The 19,099-nt window shown below is 46.1% G+C and overlaps 1 protein-coding gene across 1 annotated transcript in view; it reads right to left on the reverse strand.

The window, feature by feature from the left end:
* Window positions 1-202: 202 nt before the first annotated feature.
* The window catches only part of LOC147678945 (glycine N-acyltransferase-like), a 238,623-nt gene continuing 219,726 nt past the window's right edge, over window positions 203-19,099 (reverse strand). The window contains exon 6 of the mRNA XM_086942442.1: window positions 203-828. Within this exon, the coding sequence (XP_086798568.1) occupies window positions 203-828 (626 nt within the window). The remainder of the gene's footprint in view (window positions 829-19,099) is intronic.

Below are 19,099 nucleotides of genomic sequence, written 5' to 3' on the forward strand. Positions count from 1 at the left end.
TATTTTCCACTCCCGGAATGTACTTAATACAAAAAGAATACTCCTGAAATCCCATTATCCATTTAGTAATGCGGCCTGAAATTAAATCTAAACCCTTCTTCTCAAAAATCTCTTCTAAGGGCTTGTGATCTGTCCTAGCCTTAAATTCCATACCCCACAAACAATTTGTAAGCTTCTTGACTGCTCAAAATACACCCAAGACTTATTTTTCTACCACAGAGTATCTAGACTCCGGATCCTTTAAACTTTGAGACAAGAACATAATAGTTCTCAATCCTGATGGACCATATTGTTGCAAGACTGCTCCCAACCCCTTTTCACAAGCATCTGTCGTGAGAATCGTTTTAAGAGAGGTATCATAACTTTGTAACGATGGAGCATTTCTCAAACTCCCTTTCAGTGCTGAAAACTCTGCATCACATTCAGAAGACCACTTATAAGTAACACCTTCCCTTAATAAACACCCCATGTTGGCTGTGGTTTCCGCAAAGTTCTTACCAAATTTCGCATAATATTCCACCATGCCTAAGAACTTCATCAACTCTTCCTTGTTATTGGGAGGACACATTTTTTGTATGGCATTCACCATGTCCTCCTTTGGCCTAACACCATGTGCATCGATCATGTGACCAAGATAATTTATGGAGTTAGCACAAAATTTATATTTCTCTTTTTTCACAGAGAGGTTACATTCATTCAGCCTACTTAGAACAGCGTTCAATCTTACATCATGCTCATCCACATTATTGGTGAATATCAAGATGTCATCTTGGTAGATGCATACCCCAGGTAACCCCTTAAATGCATTCTCCATGACTCTTTGGAAAACTGAAGAGGCAGAGACAAGGCCAAAGGGCATAAATTACAGTTAGTGACAGAATAAAATGCGATTCACTATTTGTCCAGAAAGCGAAGGAAGTCTCCGAAAAACTCCACCATCGAGACGATGAAATCGGCAATTATCTTCCGTATCTAAGCAACCAAAAATGCCAAAATGGCCGCCGTGACGTCACAACGCACAACGCGTCATTACGCGTTATGTAGACGTGCGTGATGACAAAACAGACGTCTTCCACCGGAGAAGAGTAAAATGGAATTAACTCGAGGATGCAGCCTTTCTCGATGATGCAAGGCGACTTATGAATGCTGCTCGCGAAGGATCCACAGAGGCAGTTTCAACAGACACCAAGTAAGTAAGTGTTTACTTTTAAAATGTTCAGGATAACCAAGTAAATTCAAGCAGTTTTAAAAATCGGACGATCACGACCAGTAAAGGTATCTTCTTGAAACCTCAACAAAGAGTGGGAGCCAATAAATAAAAGGAGGAAGAGCAAATGATTTGGGAATAACCTTGTAAAAAGGGCAATTGCCATCAGGCCTGCATATGTTCTTTGTTCCCCATGCCTTCTTGCTTGTTATTGTGACTGTGTCACTGGCAGCCATTTTGTATAAGCAGCCAGTGTGATTTTTGCCATGGGCCTGTATGTCTTCTTTGCTGTGGCTTAGCCTCCTTGCTTGCTGTTTTACATTGTGTGTTATCCATCAATGCCTCCTCCTTTGTCTGGCCAGTGTGTAAGTGTGTTTGCCATAGGCCCATCACTACTTGTTCCAGACCTAACATCTCCATATCAGCCAAAAGGAGTGCCACCTCATTATTTATGACACTTTAGAAGGATTTAGGAGGATTAAGGGTGCTTACCAAAACCTATCTATATAGGTCTACAACATTTTCTGCTTTTCTTGCTTTAAAAGAAATAATTGACAGAGCAGGACATGGGATAATCTACATTTTCTGATCGTTCCTTATCCATGATGGACAGTGCATTTTCACTTATCCTGAATGTACATACCACACTAGACCTTCTTCTAGGTCTAAAGCTGTTGTTAATGATGAAGTATTCTGTATATTGCAGCTGCCCATATATCAGTTGGAATTTTGAAAAGATTATGGCGGTCGGCGTCTAGTCTACGTTGCAAGTCGGAGCAGCACTCACAACTTTGCTGCAGATTACGGCGTCGCTAGTCAGTGTCGGCATTGCAGATTCCTTCTGTAGCACAAAAGCCGCTAGTTCCAGATGCAGGCAAACAGAAGGGGGTGAATTCTGGTACACCTGAGACTTTGGTCGGGAGGCAAGCTCAAACCAAGCCATTGGAGTAATATTCTGCAAGATGATGAAAGCTCTTTTTTTAAAAGCTACTTCTCCTTTCCTTGGCAATGAAGATTCCACTGCAGGCCAACCCAACAAATAGCACACTGGCAGAGGGGAAGTCCAAACTCCTGCAGCTTCTTGGGTTCTTCTCCTTGGCAGAAGGTTGCTCTTGATCCCAGAAGTGATCTAAAGTCTTGGGGTTTGGGCCCCAATATTTATACAAGCAAATCCTTTGTCCTCTGAAGGCAGAGGGTCCTGTACCCAGTTCGAACCAGTCCTGTGCAGTCCTGGAGTACTTTGTTAACAATACTCCTTCTTTCCTTTGACAGTGTGGGCCAAGGACATCAGCCGTTCCCCAGGGGGTGGAGCCAGCATTGTGGAAGGTAGGCACAGCCCAATTCAAGGTTCAGGTGCAACTCCTCCCTCCCATCTAGATGCAGATCTCTCTATTCACCACTGGGCGGACTCACTCTGTCTCCTAGAATCCCCCAGCCCTGTCACTCAAACTAAAGACAAGGAATACACAACCTAGCAGAGGCAGGATTGGATAGTTAGGCAAGAAAATACCTACTTTCTAAAACTGGTATTTTCAAACAGAGAATGTGTTTACTAAACTTAACTTGAATTTCTACCTAGTTCCCTGAGTCAGTTTGGGATTATAAGATGTTATAATCAAACTGTCCATTATGGCCTTTGGGGAACAGTTAACCTTGCCATAGTGAAAAACGAACATGGCTATAATTTACTACTAGGGCATGCAGGACACACCAGGGCATATCCTATGTTATACCTACAATGCACCCTGCCCTTTGGCCTACCATAGGGGTGTCTGATATGAAGAAAAGGAAATGTTTAGGGACTGGCAAGTGGGTGTACTTACCAAGTAAACATGGCAGTGCTAGACTGCACACCGGCTCTGCAATGGCAGGTCTGAGACACAATTTACAAACTGTTATTATCCTCTACGTAGCCCACAGCTGTTACCTCCTTCTGAAAATGTATTTCATCAACAATTTGTGGCTACACGTGTGTGGAAGGTTACACGTTATTACACCTCCCTTTGCTTTTTCCTCAACGCATTGCCTGTGATATTTTCTTTTAGGAGATTTCTAAAGTGCCTGTCACATAGAGCAAAGATGTACTGAATTTCTATCCTGCCATTCCAAGATAATTTCGGGCGCCTTATTCAAAGCTTATATTGATAGGATTGGAACATTGCTGGCGAGTCATTTGTCTAGCTAAATGGAAGCGTCATTTTTCACTGAAGGTCATACTGTGACTGACTTTCGTTGCGCTTTTCATCAAGCTCTGGCATTATCTTCACCTAAAATTGTGTTTACTGTTATTGGACATATTCGACCTTTCGTACGTGTTCTGTGGTCTCTGTGCTGCCAGCCTGGAGCGTGCAGCATGTTTAACTCTTTTACCTCACATCTGTTGAGCCATTAAAACAGTTTGTTACAGTTGAAATTATGATGCCCAATCATTTTACCTCAAACTGGCAGCCGCCCGGGTCTCATCGAAGATCTTTTATGACGTCAGCCTTTCGCCGTGCGAGAACTGTATGGTGACATCATTTGGCGCCTGAGCGTGCAGTGAGCCTCCCGGCATTGCGCCGTCTACGCACCACCATGAATTTATTTTGGGGAGGAACCTCAGTGGTTTTGTCAACTCGATTAACTGTTCATCACTAATTATCTCCTCCTCTCTGGTGCTTTATGTGCGAGAAAGAGGAGATCCTACTCATTTTTGGTATGCTGCTGGTGTTCACAGTTTTAATAGTCGCAGTATGTTTTCACTTCTCTCTCGTGCCATGTTTCTGAATAAGTTAAGTGACATCGTATTTAAGCCTCTTCTATTTTCAAGGTTTGTACACATCTTTGCCCAATTATGTGGGGTCAGTATACGCACAGTATTCCGACTTTGAAGGGACATTTTTTCCTCATGGGATCTTCGTCTTCTTTTCTTTGTAATGAGAGCATCTGGGAACTTTAATAAAAAGGGTGCACACATGTGACCTCTGCGTGGCCATTTTTCTGGCATACACACTATTTTATCTGTGCTACACAAAGCATGGGTTCAGTATTAAGCACAGTGGACAGAGCATGCCCATTTATTTGAACAGTCACCGATTGTAATGGTTTTTTTTCTTGTGGTTTACGCTGTTTATTTTAGTGGCTATGGATACCCCTTGTCCACCTGCCTTGGTTCTAGGTACATTTCTACACAAGTAGTTTTACTCACACTTATCCTGCATGAGATTGTTGGGTGGGCTTTGTTTCAGCTCAACATTCTACCCACATGGACTTTTGTTAACACTTTCAGGGGCACATTTATTCACTTTATACTTGTACGTCCTAAACCATACGTCTCCCTTCACAGGGTTGGCATATGTGCCCTTCTCTTTTCTGCTTACATGTGCACTCACCTACAGGGGCTCATTATTCATTTTACTTATGCCATACCCACTATTTATTCATTGTGCATCCACTATGGATTCATTACTTTTTTACATTTCCCTGCACAGGGATGGGAATGGGTACTAGCCCCTTTAGCCTACATACTTTTGCCGAAATAGGTGTCATGTGGATCACAGTTCCATTTTACATTTACATAGTACCCTTACACAGGGAACAATTTTATGGGTCTTTTACCCATTTACGTTTACACACTCATCCTAAATAGGACGTCATATGGGCTTAAGTCCCATTGACAACGCTCCTCACACTCTTGCACAGAAGTAGAGGACGGTCATGGGTTTTAATCCCTTTGACTGATTGTCTATTTACATTTTGAAATTTTTGATGTTTTGTATAACACAATGTTACACTTACATTTATGTCATAGTTATAGTTATTGAAAATAGAGGGACGTTTTAGTTATACTGTATGTATCTACTTTGCCTCTTCTCTGTTTTCCCATGTGTGCCGCTTTCCTCGTGGTGTCATTCACGTTGTCATCCTTGGTTTCTGAATCTACACTTCTTGTTGTCGTCTTTTGCCTCCAGCCTTCCTTCATTCTTTTTCATTCTTTTCCTTCCCTGTTCAGTAGTAAATCTTTTACTCCCTTTTTCCTGTATCTATGTGGAGACTGGTGTCCCGTTGTGCGTTGTGCCATTTTCTTTCTTCCCTTCCTGACTGCGTGGCCAGTGGGTGCGTTCGGACGTTAATCTTTGGTGCGTAGGTGTTGTTCTGCGCCTTGTTGTTTCCATCTTCTGGTTACTTTTTTTTTCCTCACATCTTTTCTATGTCTGTGGAGTTTGTGTTATCTCTATCGGTTTCAGCTTTACTCTTCTCTTCCTCCTCTTATTCTTCCTCTTTGTTTTCTTCCACCTGTCTCTTCGTGCTGCTTTGCTTACTCCTTTCCTTGACGTTGTTTCTGTTCCTTTTCTGTTCTTCCTTGTTATCTCTTTCTTGGTTCTCTCTCGTTATTTGTTATCATCTTATTGGTTTAATGCTTCTGTTAGAACGAAAGGGGATATGTAGTATCCTGCATAATATAATGTAAGGTTTTTTACCAGCCCTGCTCAGCCAGTGCCTGTGCTCTGACTCATTGGAATGTTGGGACTGAGCAAGGAACATCAACAGTTGGTCATGGGCTGAGCAGCTGACAGGCAGCTCCTGGTGGGGCTCTGATCTACCACATAACTACATGATGTCCTGTACCTTACTACATGTTATCTTCATGAAATAAATCATCTTGAAATTCTACCTCCCTATGTGGACCTTCTTCACTACACAGTGTTTTAAGTATTTGTGAACACACACAGAAAGACAGTGAAAACACTGCAGATGGACACAACACCGGTTTTATCAAAATAAGTATTCTTTATATAGACTTATGACAAGACCAGAAACGACAAAAATCCACAATACTGTTCTCAATAATAATTCTCCAAGATGGTAGAAATAGGTTAAAAAATAAGTTATTCACTTAAAAATAGCCTTTAGCAACAGATAACCCCACTGGGAGTTATCACGACATCAAGGTCAAAGAAAACACAAATTATGGCGCTGACTGCGAGGTGCGTGGCGTCGGGCACTGAGTGTAATGTAAATTGATACTTGTATAGCGCGCTACTATTTTGAGCCCAAGACCCGCCGAGGCGGGGGAATTGAACCCTGGTCCTGGGCCAAACCTCTGCATCAGGGTCTGCCGCTCTAACCATTGAGCCACACTTCTCCACTGAGTCAAAACATACCCACAAAGAACAGTACCTTGGAAAAGTGAAAACAAAGACAGCTCACGGTGTCGGGGAGATGCAGCATCGTTAGCGCGTTACGGCGTTGGTTCCTTGCTTCAGGGTAGATGATGCTTTGGGATGCTTCAGGACCGGCAGGGGAGGCGTTGGATCCTGACCCGAGAGGAGGTGAAGTCACGTTGGCTCTGAAACCACGGTTCTGTACGATGTCACAATGTCGATGGATTCTTGACCACCCACGTCAGCTCTGCAACGATGTCGGGTTCAGAGTAGATGTGGCATGACAGCAGGCATCGGGCTGGCATCGCAAGTTGGAGCAGCGCTCATAGCTATGGCAGGCTCACAAGATCATTCTCTGGCATCGATGTGACACGGCAGTCGGCATTGGGTCTACGTTGCAAGTCGGAGTAGCGCTCATGACTTTGTTGCAGATTACGGCACTGCTCGCCGGCGTCGTATTGCAGATTCATTCCGTAGCAGTAGAACACCAAGTTCCAGGTGCAGGCAAACAGAAGGTGTGAGGTCTGGTATCCCTGAGACTTCGGACAGGTGGCAAGATCAAATCAAGCCCTTGGAGTAATATTCTGCAAGATGATGAAAGGTCTTTTAAAAGTTCCTTCTCCTTTCCTTGGCAATGAAGCGAGTACTGCAGGCCAACCCAACAAACAGCATACTGGCAGGGGGCAGTCCAATCTCCTGCAGCTTCCTTGGTTCTTCTCCTTGGCAAAAGGGTCCTCTTGATCCCAGAAGTGATCTAAAGTCTTGGTGTTTGGGCCCCAATATTTATACAAGCAAATCCTTTGTCCTTTGTCCTCTGAAGGCAGAGTGTCCTGTACCCAGTTTGAACCAGTCCTGTGCAGTCCTGGAGTACTTTGTTAACAATACTCCTTCTTTCCTTTGACAGTGTGGGCCAGGGACATCAGACGCACCACAGGAGGTGGAGCCAGCATTGTGGAAGGCAGGCACAGCCCTATTCAGGTCCCAGGTGCAACTATTCCCACCCATCTACATGCAGATAGCTCAATTCAGCCCTGTGCTGACTCACCCTGTCTCCTGGAATCCACCAGCCCCTGTCACTCAAACTCCAGACCAGGAATACACAAACTAGCATGGGCAGGCTTGGATACTTTCTAAAAGTGGTATTTTAAAACACAGAATGATAAAACCAACTTTACTAAAAGATGTATTTTATAATTCTGAGTCCAGGCATTCTAAGCTCGAATGTTTGCAATGGCAGGCCTGAGACACACTTTACAAGCTGCTTCTGTGGGTGGCACAACCAGTGCTGCAAGCCCATCAGCAGCATTGTATTTAGAAGCCCTGGGCACACATGGTACACTGTACTAGGGTATGACAAGTAAAACAAATAACCCAATCATGTGTTCACTAATCAATACATCAATTCAACATTGGGAACACTTGCACTGTTTCACTGAATAGCAGTGGCACAGAGCCCGAACCATCTAAATCCAACAAACAGATCAAAAGCAGAGGAGGCAATCAGAAAAAATGGAAGGGAGACTCAAGCCAATGATAACAGGTCTAAAAATGTCTAAAAAGCTTGCAACATTTGAAACATGTGCACTAAGCACATATCCCAGAAAACGAGACAAGGCTCTGCATGGCCCTCATGCACAGTGAAGGTCAGATTTAAGTATGGGCGTAAAATCCGCTCCGCTTGCGGATTTTGCGGATTTTCTGGAAATTCGCAATCCGCGAGATTCGCGGATTTCCCGCAAGATCCGCAAAATTCTCACGCAGCGGATTTTTTTTCTGGGTGATAAAATTTTTGCGGCGCGCGGCGTTCACTTACCGTCATTCAGCGTTTGCCGAGTTGTTTTTCTCGATATTTTGCGAGTGCTGTGCCATTTTGGATCTTGCTGCGGGATCCCGCGAGAATTTGGCGAGCGCGATTACGTCATCGCGGCTTGCCACCTTGCGCAGCGAGAGTTTGTCAACGCGAGTACGCCGTGTTCACGTATCGCGGGAATTCGCAATTGCGACTTTGTAGATGCGGCGCGCAGGAATAATCTCGCACTCGCGAAAATATAAAATTTGCAATTCTGCACAAGAAATCCACCAGCAAGCAGCATAAACCTTCTGGAAATGATGATTTTTCTCTGAATAACTCCTAAGGTTGACATTTGCCTGCACTTGTTTTGCGGGGAGTCCATTTTGGGGAGGGGGGGGTGGGAGGAAGGAAGTGCCCCACAGTCTCCAACTTCCTGTTCCTGTCCAGCAGGCTCCTCCCAGTGCTTTGTCCATCTCCTGGTCACTTTTCATTTGGATCTGGAGCTGGAAGGATTACTTTTTGTGGATGCTGCTGGATATTTGGATTTGAGGCCTTTTTGACTTTCTTTGGATCACTTTTGGATTAGAAATTTCACAAGTAAGTTTGTTTGGGGCATTACAGTTGCTGCAACTACAATTTTGGAATTTTCGATTTTTGGGCTGTTTGCCCAGGGGTACTCAGTGGTGGGTGGACTGAGTCTTTCTGTGGGGTGTCTTGAATTGAAACATCATGGAGGGCATGGATGGAATGGGATTGTGCTGATTTTTCAGTGATTTTCGTTTTTTGGGGCTGTACTTGTGGCCTTTTCACCAGGGGTATTGAGTCTTGCATGGGCCTGGTCTTTCTGTGGGGTGTCTTGAACTTAAACATCATGGAGGGCATGGATGGAATGGGATTGTGCTGATTTTTCAGTGATTTTCGTTTTTTGGGGCTGTACTTGTGGCCTTTTCACCAGGGGTATTGAGTCTTGCATGGGCCTAGTCTTTCTGTGGGGTGTCTTGAACTTAAACATCATGGAGGGCATTGATGGAATGGGATTGTGCTGATTTTTCAGTGATTTTCGTTTTTTGGGGCTGTACTTATGGCCTTTTCACCAGGGGTATTGAGTCTTGCATGGGCCTAGTCTTTCTGTGGGGTGTCTTGAACTTAAACATCATGGAGGGCATAGATGGAATGGGATTGTGCTGATTTTTCTGTGATTTTTGTTTTTTGGGGCTGTACTTGTGGCCTTTTCACCAGGGGTATTGAGTCTTGCATGGGCCTAGTCTTTCTGTGGGGTGTCTTGAACTTAAACATCATGGAGGGCATGGATGGAATGGGATTGTGCTGGTTTTTCTGTGGTTTTCGATTTTTGGGGGTGTTCATGGGGACAGGCCATGTGGGTGGGGGCCATTTTGAGTGCTGCTACAGGCCCTGGCCATGTGCTGGGAGGCAAGGGGCCATTTTGAATGCAGGCAGTGTTGTTAGGCCTGCAACCATTTTGCCTACTTTTCAACCTTTATGCCCAGGGGTAGTGAGTCTTGCATGGGCCTAGTCTTTCTGTGGGGTGTCTTGAATTGAAACATCATGGAGGGACTGGATGGAATGGGCTTGTGCTGATTTTTCAGTGATTTTCGTTTTTTGGGGCTGTACTTGTGGCCTTTTCACCAGGGGTATTGAGTCTTGCATGTGCCTAGTCTTTCTGTGGGGTGTCTTGAACTTAAACATCATGGAGGGCATGGATGGAATGGGATTGTGCTGATTTTTCTGTGATTTTCGTTTTTTGGGGCTGTACTTGTGGCCTTTTCACCAGGGGTATTGAGTCTTGCATGGGCCTAGTCTTTCTGTGGGGTGTCTTGAACTTAAACATCATGGAGGGCATGGATGGAATGGGATTGTGCTGATTTTTCTGTGTTTTTCGATTTTTGGGGGTGTTCATGGGGACAGGCCATGTGGGTGGGGGCCATTTTGAGTGCTGCTACAGGCCCTGGCCATGTGCTGGGAGGCAAGTGGCCATTTTGAATGCAGGCAGTGTTGTTAGGCCTGCAACCATTTTGCCTACTTTTCAACCTTTATGCCCAGGGGTAGTGAGTCTTGCATGGGCCTAGTCTTTCTGTGGGGTGTCTTGAATTGAAACATCATGGAGGGCATGGATGGAATGGGATTGTGCTGATTTTTCAGTGATTTTCGTTTTTTGGGGCTGTACTTGTGGCCTTTTCACCAGGGGTATTGAGTCTTGCATGGGCCTAGTCTTTCTGTGGGGTGTCTTGAACTTAAACATCATGGAGGGCATGGATGGAATGGGATTGTGCTGATTTTTCAGTGATTTTCGTTTTTTGGGGCTGTACTTGTGGCCTTTTCACCAGGGGTATTGAGTCTTGCATGGGCCTAGTCTTTCTGTGGGGTGTCTTGAACTTAAACATCATGGAGGGCATGGATGGAATGGGATTGTGCTGATTTTTCAGTGATTTTCGTTTTTTGGGGCTGTACTTGTGGCCTTTTCACCAGGGGTATTGAGTCTTGCATGGGCCTAGTCTTTCTGTGGGGTGTCTTGAACTTAAACATCAAGGAGGGCATGGATGGAATGGGATTGTGCTGATTTTTCAGTGATTTTCGTTTTTTGGGGCTGTACTTGTGGCCTTTTCACCAGGGGTATTGAGTCTTGCATGGGCCTAGTCTTTCTGTGGGGTGTCTTGAACTTAAACATCATGGAGGGCATGGATGGAATGGGATTGTGCTGATTTTTCTGTGTTTTTCGATTTTTGGGGGTGTTCATGGGGACAGGCCATGTGGGTGGAGGCCATTTTGAGTGCTGCTACAGGCCCTGGCCATGTGCTGGGAGGCAAGTGGCCATTTTGAATGCAGGCAGTGTTGTTAGGCCTGCAACCATTTTGCCTACTTTTCAACCTTTATGCCAAGGGGTAGTGAGTCTTGCATGGGCCTAGTCTTTCTGTGGGGTGTCTTGAATTGAAACATCATGGAGGGCATGGATGGAATGGGATTATGCCGATTTTTCAGTGATTTTCGTTTTTTGGGGCTGTACTTGTGGCCTTTTCACCAGGGGTATTGAGTCTTGCATGGGCCTAGTCTTTCTGTGGGGTGTCTTGAACTTAAACATCATGGAGGGCATGGGATTGTGCTGATTTTTCTGTTTTTTTTCAATTTTTTTGGGGGTGTATAACTGAACTGATGTTCCTCTGTCTTCCATTGCTTTTAGGTGCACAAGACTCAAGAGAACCACCAGTGCCAGGAAGAAGTCCTGCAGCGGTGTGTGTGCAGCATAACGTCACGCGACGTCACGTCTGGCCTCAGACAACTCTGCAACTCGTGCAACTGCGGCCTGCTGTTCTGACCTGCTCTGAAGAAGATGGCCCCAAAAAAAGTTCCCCGTAGCTCCTCTAGCAAGAAAGTTGCTAGTAAGGAGCAGAAGAAGCAAGTTACCAAGGAGGCTGGTGTGCCGGCCGCCGCGTTTATTGGGAGTAAAAAAAAAAGTACGCCTGCAGCAGCAGCGGGATCTGCTGGGGACCAAGCTGGGAGCAGCACCCCCGCTCCATTGGGCTCAGTGCCTCCACAACCACGCCAACTTAAGTCAAAGCCCTTGAGTGCTTCAGAGGCAGTCAGTGTACTTCTTCAATCACCATCGACCAGTGATGTTGGCTCATCGCAAGAAAGTAGCAGCAATGTCCCTGAATCAACACAGGTTGTTGTAACTCATCTGACAAGTGTTGAACAACCACAGCCGCAACAACAACATGTGCAAGTAGTACAAGCCCACGTACATGTGGAAGGAGAGGCAGCGCAAGGAGATGCGCAAGCAGGGGTGCATGGAGGGTCACAAGTGTCCACAATAGTTGTTCCTCCCGAAGTAGGGGCACATCAGGAAATTGACAATTAAACCGAGGTATCATTTGAGGAAGCCACTCCTCCTGATGATCATTCATTGTCTTCCACATCCCTAGCAAGGAAAAGATCAAGGGGGGTGTCTACATCTTCTTCAAGCCCACCTCCTACTGATGATCTGGATGACGATTGGGAACCACCAAGGCAGTCTGAGAGTGAGGCACACCATGATCTGACAAAGATACCTAAGCGTAAAAGGAAGGTCATCGAAAAACTCATAGCAATGGAGTGTGATGAGGCTCAACAAGAAGTGACGGATATGAGGTTCCGTGACGATTTGAACCCGTGTTTTCAAGTTTGTCGGAAATACATAATATTAGTATCAGCGAACCGCAAATGATCCATTTAGCATATCCTGGTGTTTTCGCTACGATACGAGCAAGAGCACTCCTGTTATGAACACATTTCTGATCTACCCACGGCATCCATCTTAGATCATGTCCGCCATTTTGTGTTTCTTGCCCTCACATATGCAATAACCTCTGATCACTTCATTTCGATTAAGGACACGTAGCCTTAGCCGGAGATTCACCTCTTCCATGACACGTGCATCTTAGAACAGAACACGCTGTAACTGCATGACTTGACAAAAGCTGCCTCCTCTGCCCGAGGCCAGCCCACCTGAACTGGTTCTCGTATCCATTGTCCCGATCATGATTAGACGGCCGAAGCCGGTAGCCTTGCCCATTTACAACCCACAAACATCTCTTATCCCGCTTTTTCTATCTCCTGCACCTGGCTCTGCTCCTTTCCTTCTGGGCCTTTATTAGGGGGAGGTAACGAACTTTACGATGAGGCGGTCCGGCTCTTGAATGCAATATTGACAAGGGATTGTGATGGACTAGTGGGAACCCCTCTTCGTGATGTTTGGCATTAGATATTATCGACAGTTCCTATGTAACGCCAAATATTTATTGTTTAAGACACAAAGGTTTAGGAATGTACTAGCATGTGAAATATTTGCCTGAAGCACAATTTTTAGTATATAAGGAGCAACCCTCTTTGTACAATTTGAACAGGCTCCTAGTTACTGCCCATGCGTAGTTTCTGTGACTTCTGTGTCCCTGCAGTAATAAACCTTTGGTCTTTGACGCCACCATCGAGAAGCCCGTGTTTCTGTTCATTTGCGCACCAAGGCAGGTGGAACTCCGGGGTCTTTGGGTGTTGTTCCCTGACACCTCTGGACGGAACCAAAAAGTCCAGAACTCCAGATACTCCTGCTGATGAAGCCTCTCACGATTACGAGGCAGTCATCATAATGGTCACTGCAGCCCCAGCGGGCTTGCAGCAAAGAGACATTTTGACCCTATCCCGAGAAGCTGCTGAGCGTGATGATGATGTCGACGAGGAGGCAATGGAAAGACAACAATCATTGGATTTGGAGTTAACTAGTACACCAACACCTACCGCTTCCATATTTCTTCCTCGCAAGAAGGGATCTCCATCCACCTCGACCTCAATTAGTGGTGGTGAAAGTGCAAAACGTACTGAAGTTCGGCAATCCACATCCTCCACTTCATCTGGCATTAGCAGCAGGACCACCACCACCAGTATCGCCGCCTCCTCCGGCCCCCAAAGACATTTCAAGTCTCCAGTTTGGGACTTCTTTAGTGTTTGCCCAAAAAGGAAAACGTAGCCATTTGTAGCATTTGTAAGCTTCGAGTTAGTCGTGGTAAGTTTGGTACCAACTTTGGTACCGGAGGCCAGAGAGGTCATCTTAGGAGAACGCATGCTGTCCAATGGTTTGCGCACCTAGAGGTGATCAAGGAAGCCTGAATTGCACGTAATGAAAACGTTGATTTTTCATCTGATGACGACGAGGAGGAAGAAGACGATTCAAACACTTCACTTACACCCAGTGCCCCTGTCAGCAGCACACCCCATGTGAGCCACACTAAGAGTGTGGGAGAGAGTGAGACACCAATGCGAAAAAGTTCATCAGCGAGCGTACCTGGGTCGAAGATATCATCATCATCATCATCCCGTAAATCCTTGGTCCAGGGCAACATTGAAAAGATGTTGTTTACAGAAGCGCAATATGAACGCAACCACCCACTGACGCGTCTGTATAACACTAAGCTGGCTAAAATGCTAGCTCTGGACCTTCTCCCTTTTTCTTTTGTAGAAGGGGTTGGTTTTCTAGAATTAGTGGCAGCGCTCTGCCCTAAATGGAAGGTTCCTAGCCGGTTCTATTTTGCCCAAGTTGCGGTTCCAGCACTACATGAAGATGTTCTGAAGGTGATTGGGGCAGCTTTGCAGAAGAGTGCTGTTCACACTATACATCTGAAAACAGACATGTGGACCAGTGGCGCAGGCGCTGATTACATGTGCATCACTGCACACTGGGTCTCTTTTTTCAGGGGCTAAAGCAAAGCTAAACACAGGTGTTGACCCGGACATTGTTTTTAAAGCTGCTCGGAAACATGCAACACTAGCCATGTTTGGTTTGGAGAAACGTCACACAGCAGAAAACCTTTTGGATGTCTTTAACACAAAGGTCCTTAACTGGCTGTCCCCAAAAAAACGTCAGGTTGGTTATGTTTCCACGGACAATGGCACCAATATAGTTAAGGCCATGAAGCTGGGTGACTATTTCAGAGTGCCGTGTTTGGCGCACTGTATAAACCCGGTTGTCCATAAATTCTTGGGTAATAAAGACAGTGCAGCGTACAGAGTATTGGACACCTGCTGAAAAATGTGCATCCATTTCAGCCATTCTTTTAAGGCCCGGAAGCATCTGAGGAGCCTGCTATATCAACGTCAACTGCCAGTGAAAGCACTCATCCAGGAGGTGGTAACACGTTGGAACTCAACTTCCTACATGCTTGAGCGTCTGTATGAGCAGTATACGGTACTCGATCACTATTTCTTAACACAGGGTACAGCTCAGAAGGAGGAACTGAGGATGGGTGCGGCGCAATGGAACATAGTTAAAAGCCTGACACACATGCTTCGTCCTTTTGAGTTCTTCACGCGTGCAGTCAGCAAGGAGGACTGTATTATGGAAAAAGCTATCCCATTGTTGTACATGCTGGAGCACCAACTGAAGGAGGTGTGTTCTGTGTTTGAAAAAGATGAAAAAAACCAAGACTCTTTTGTTCTGGCTGAGAAATTATTAGAGCACCTACAAGGTGATGAACGTCTTAAAATGATCCACTCAGACCAGCATTACATTTGTGCTACTATTCTGGATCCACGCTACAAAAAGGCGCTGGCAGGCCAAGCATTCTTTCCTTTTGCTGATGAAGATGTTACAAGTTACAAACGGTGGATAGCCTCCTCAGCCAAGATGTTGGAAAGAGAACGGCAGCAAATTGAAGGAGAAGGCAGTACATCAGCATCAGCAGGCCATCCCCAGTCACAACAATCCTCTTCTGCACCTGTGGCCGCGGCACAAGTGACCTCTCAGCCGTTAAAGAGACCGGCAACCGGATCATCTGCACCACCAGACGCAACAGTAACATTGGAGGCTGAAGAGGATTGGCTAGCTCGGCTTGGGTTTGGTTCTCAAAAGGTCACAGCAACAGCTAAGCAAAGAGGAGGAACCTTGGAGGAGAACCTTGATTCGATGGTCAAGGACTATCTGAATGACTCAACAGAGGTCTATGTTAATGCTGACCCATTGGCGTATTGGCATGGGAAAAAAGAATTGTGGCCACAGCTCACCAACCTGGCTTTAAACTACTTGTCTTGCCCACTCACAAGCATGTCTTCTGAACGTGTTTTCAGTGCTGCTGGTGGCATTGTAACTTCCAAACGGAGCCACCTCTCGCCCAAAAATGTGGAGAGGTTATTAATGATCAAGATGAATCAGCACCTCATACCACCAGATTTCAGAGTACGAGAAAGCGCGCCGGATGAAGACGAGGTGGATAGCAACATAGATGAGGGAATTTCTACTCTGTCAGGTGACACTGTCTTCACCCTGCCTGAATTCGCAGAGTATGATGACGAAGCCTTATTCTTATTCACGGACCGTGATACCGAGCCCTGAAAATGAGACAACGAATCACTAACTTTATTTTTCGTCCTTATTCACTTTTATTCCTGTGTGTCTGTCTTTCTTTGTTGTGCACAGTTAATATAATTCAAACTTTAATCAGATAATCACAAAACAAGCCCATCAGCAGAACTGTCTTCACTTGTTTGCTAATTGATTTGAAGGTGCCGCAGTCTGCATTCCTCAGGTTCACAAGTTCAGAAGAACATGCTCCTCTATCGTCCTCCTCCAGACTCCTATTTCCATCAAAGCAGAGGGCTGGTTTACGCCCAATGAAGAAAGACTCAGCACTTATGGGGGTGTTGTTCTACCTCTTTGCAGGTGAGTTGACGGCGCTGGGGCCATTGCTGGGAAGCTCTAATACCGGATAAAAGTGGTTTGGACCAAATCCGAGGCGGAAACTTTTTAGTGTTTTTGATGACTTGCTTGCCTTTGAGGTGCTCTTAGGGGGGGTTCCGTCTGTTTGTGGGTGAGTTTCGGGGTCCGTGAGCACTGCTGGGACACTCTAATCTTGATTGCATTTGCTTTTCAGGAAATCCGTGGTGGCAAACCGGACTTATGGCCTAGCTACGCAGCGCGTTTGGGCCGAAGGCCGAGAAATATTGTAAGTAGGAGATGTTGCTTTTGGCCTGTTTGGGGGTGTTATGCTTTTTGGCGGGTGGGTTGGCGGGTCTTGGGCCATTCCTGGGAAGGTCTAATACCGGGTAGAAGTGGTTGGGACAAAATCCATGCCGATTTTTTGTTGTTGCTATTTCTGACATTTTGCTCAATGTAGCGTTTTCGGGGGCCTGTTTGGGGGGCTTCCTGGTGTTTGTGGGTGGGTTTCGGGGTCTGGGAGCACTGCTGGCTATGGATACTTTACTTTGCAAGAGGTTTGAAGCAAATCCATGGTGGCAGAGGGGAGTTAGGGCCTAGCTGCAGAGCGCGCGCGGAGTGATTTGGGAAATTTGGAAAAAAATGACTAAGTCCCCATTTTTGTACTTTTGCTCTTTGGCTGTTTGGGGGTCTTCTACTTGTTTTCTCCTGGGTTGACGGCTCTGGGGCCATTGCTGGGAAGCTCTAATACCGGATAAAAGTAGTTTGGACCAAATCCCAGGCGCAATTTTTTGTGTGTTTTTGATGACTTGCTTGCCTTTGAGGTGCTCTTAGGGGGGGTTCTGTCTGTTTGTGGGTGAGTTTCGGGGTCCGTGAGCACTGCTGGGACACTCTAATCTTGATTGCATTTGCTTTTCAGGAAATCCGTGGTGGCAAACCGGACTTATGGCCTAGCTACGCAGCACATTTGGACCGAAGGCCGAGAAATATTGTAAGTAGGAGACGTTGCTTTTGGCCTGTTTGGGGGTGTTATGCTTTTTGGTGGGTGGGTTGGCGGGTCTTGGGCCATTCCTGGGAAGGTCTAATACCGGGTAGAAGTGGTTGGGACAAAATCCACGCCGATTTTTTTTGGCTATTTCTGACATTTTGCTCAATGTAGCGTTTTCAGGGGCCTGTTTGGGGGCTTCCTGGTGTTTGTGGGTGGGTTTCGGGGCCTGGGAGCACTGCTGGCTATGGATACTTTACTTTGCAAGAGGTTTGAAGCAAATCCATGGTGGCAGAGGAGAGTTAGGGCCTAGCTGCAGAGCGCGCGCGGAGTGATTTGGGAAATTTGGAAAAAAATGACTAAGTCCCCATTTTTGTACTTTTGCTCTTTGGCTGTTTGGGGGTCTTCTACTTGTTTTCTCCTGGGTTGACGGCTCTGGGGCCATTGCTGGGAAGCTCTAATACCGGATAAAAGTAGTTTGGACCAAATCCCAGGCGCAATTTTTTGTGTGTTTTTGATGACTTGCTTGCCTTTGAGGTGCTCTTAGGGGGGGTTCTGTCTGTTTGTGGGTGAGTTTCGGGGTCCGTGAGCACTGCTGGGACACTCTAATCTTGATTGCATTTGCTTTTCAGGAAATCCGTGGTGGCAAACCGGACTTATGGCCTAGCTACGCAGCACATTTGGACCGAAGGCCGAGAAATATTGTAAGTAGGAGACGTTGCTTTTGGCCTGTTTGGGGGTGTTATGCTTTTTGGTGGGTGGGTTGGCGGGTCTTGGGCCATTCCTGGGAAGGTCTAATACCGGGTAGAAGTGGTTGGGACAAAATCCACGCCGATTTTTTTTGGCTATTTCTGACATTTTGCTCAATGTAGCGTTTTCAGGGGCCTGTTTGGGGGCTTCCTGGTGTTTGTGGGTGGGTTTCGGGGCCTGGGAGCACTGCTGGCTATGGATACTTTACTTTGCAAGAGGTTTGAAGCAAATCCATGGTGGCAGAGGAGAGTTAGGGCCTAGCTGCAGAGCGCGCGCGGAGTGATTTGGGAAATTTGGAAAAAAATGACTAAGTCCCCAGTTTTGTACTTTTGCTCTTTGGCTGTTTGGGGGTCTTCTACTCGTTTTCTCCTGGGTTGACGGCTCTGGGGCCATTGCTTGGAAGCTCTAATACCGGATAAATGTGGTTTGGACCAAATCCCAGGCGGAATTTTTTTGGTGTTTTTGATGACTTGCTTGCCTTTGAGGTGCTCTTAGGGGGGGTTCTGTCTGTTTGTGGGTGAGTTTCGGGGTCCGTGAGCACTGCTGGGACACTCTAATCTTGATTGCATTTGCTTTTCAGGAAATCCGTGGTGGCAAACCGGACTTATGGCCTAGCTACGCAGCGCGTTTGGACCAAAGGCCGAGAAATATTGTAAATAGGAGATGTTGCTTTTGGCCCGTTTGGGGGTGTTATGCTTTTTGGCGGGTGGGTTGGCGGGTCTTGGGCCATTCCTGGGAAGGTCTAATACCGGGTAGAAGTGGTTGGGACAAAATCCACCCCGATTTTTTTTTGGCTATTTCTGACATTTTGCTCAATGTAGCGTTTTCGGGGGCCTGTTTGGGGGGCTTCCTGGTGTTTGTGGGTGGGTTTCGGGGTCTGGGAGCACTGCTGGCTATGGATACTTTACTTTGCAAGAGGTTTGAAGCAAATCCATGGTGGCAGAGGAGAGTTAGGGCCTAGCTGCAGAGCGCGCGCGGAGTGATTTGGGAAATTTGGAAAAAAATGACTAAGTTCCCATTTTTGTAC

The sequence above is a fragment of the Lissotriton vulgaris genome, chromosome 11, assembly GCF_964263255.1.
Source record: "Lissotriton vulgaris chromosome 11, aLisVul1.2, whole genome shotgun sequence".
Classification (NCBI taxonomy): Eukaryota; Metazoa; Chordata; class Amphibia; order Caudata; family Salamandridae; genus Lissotriton; species Lissotriton vulgaris.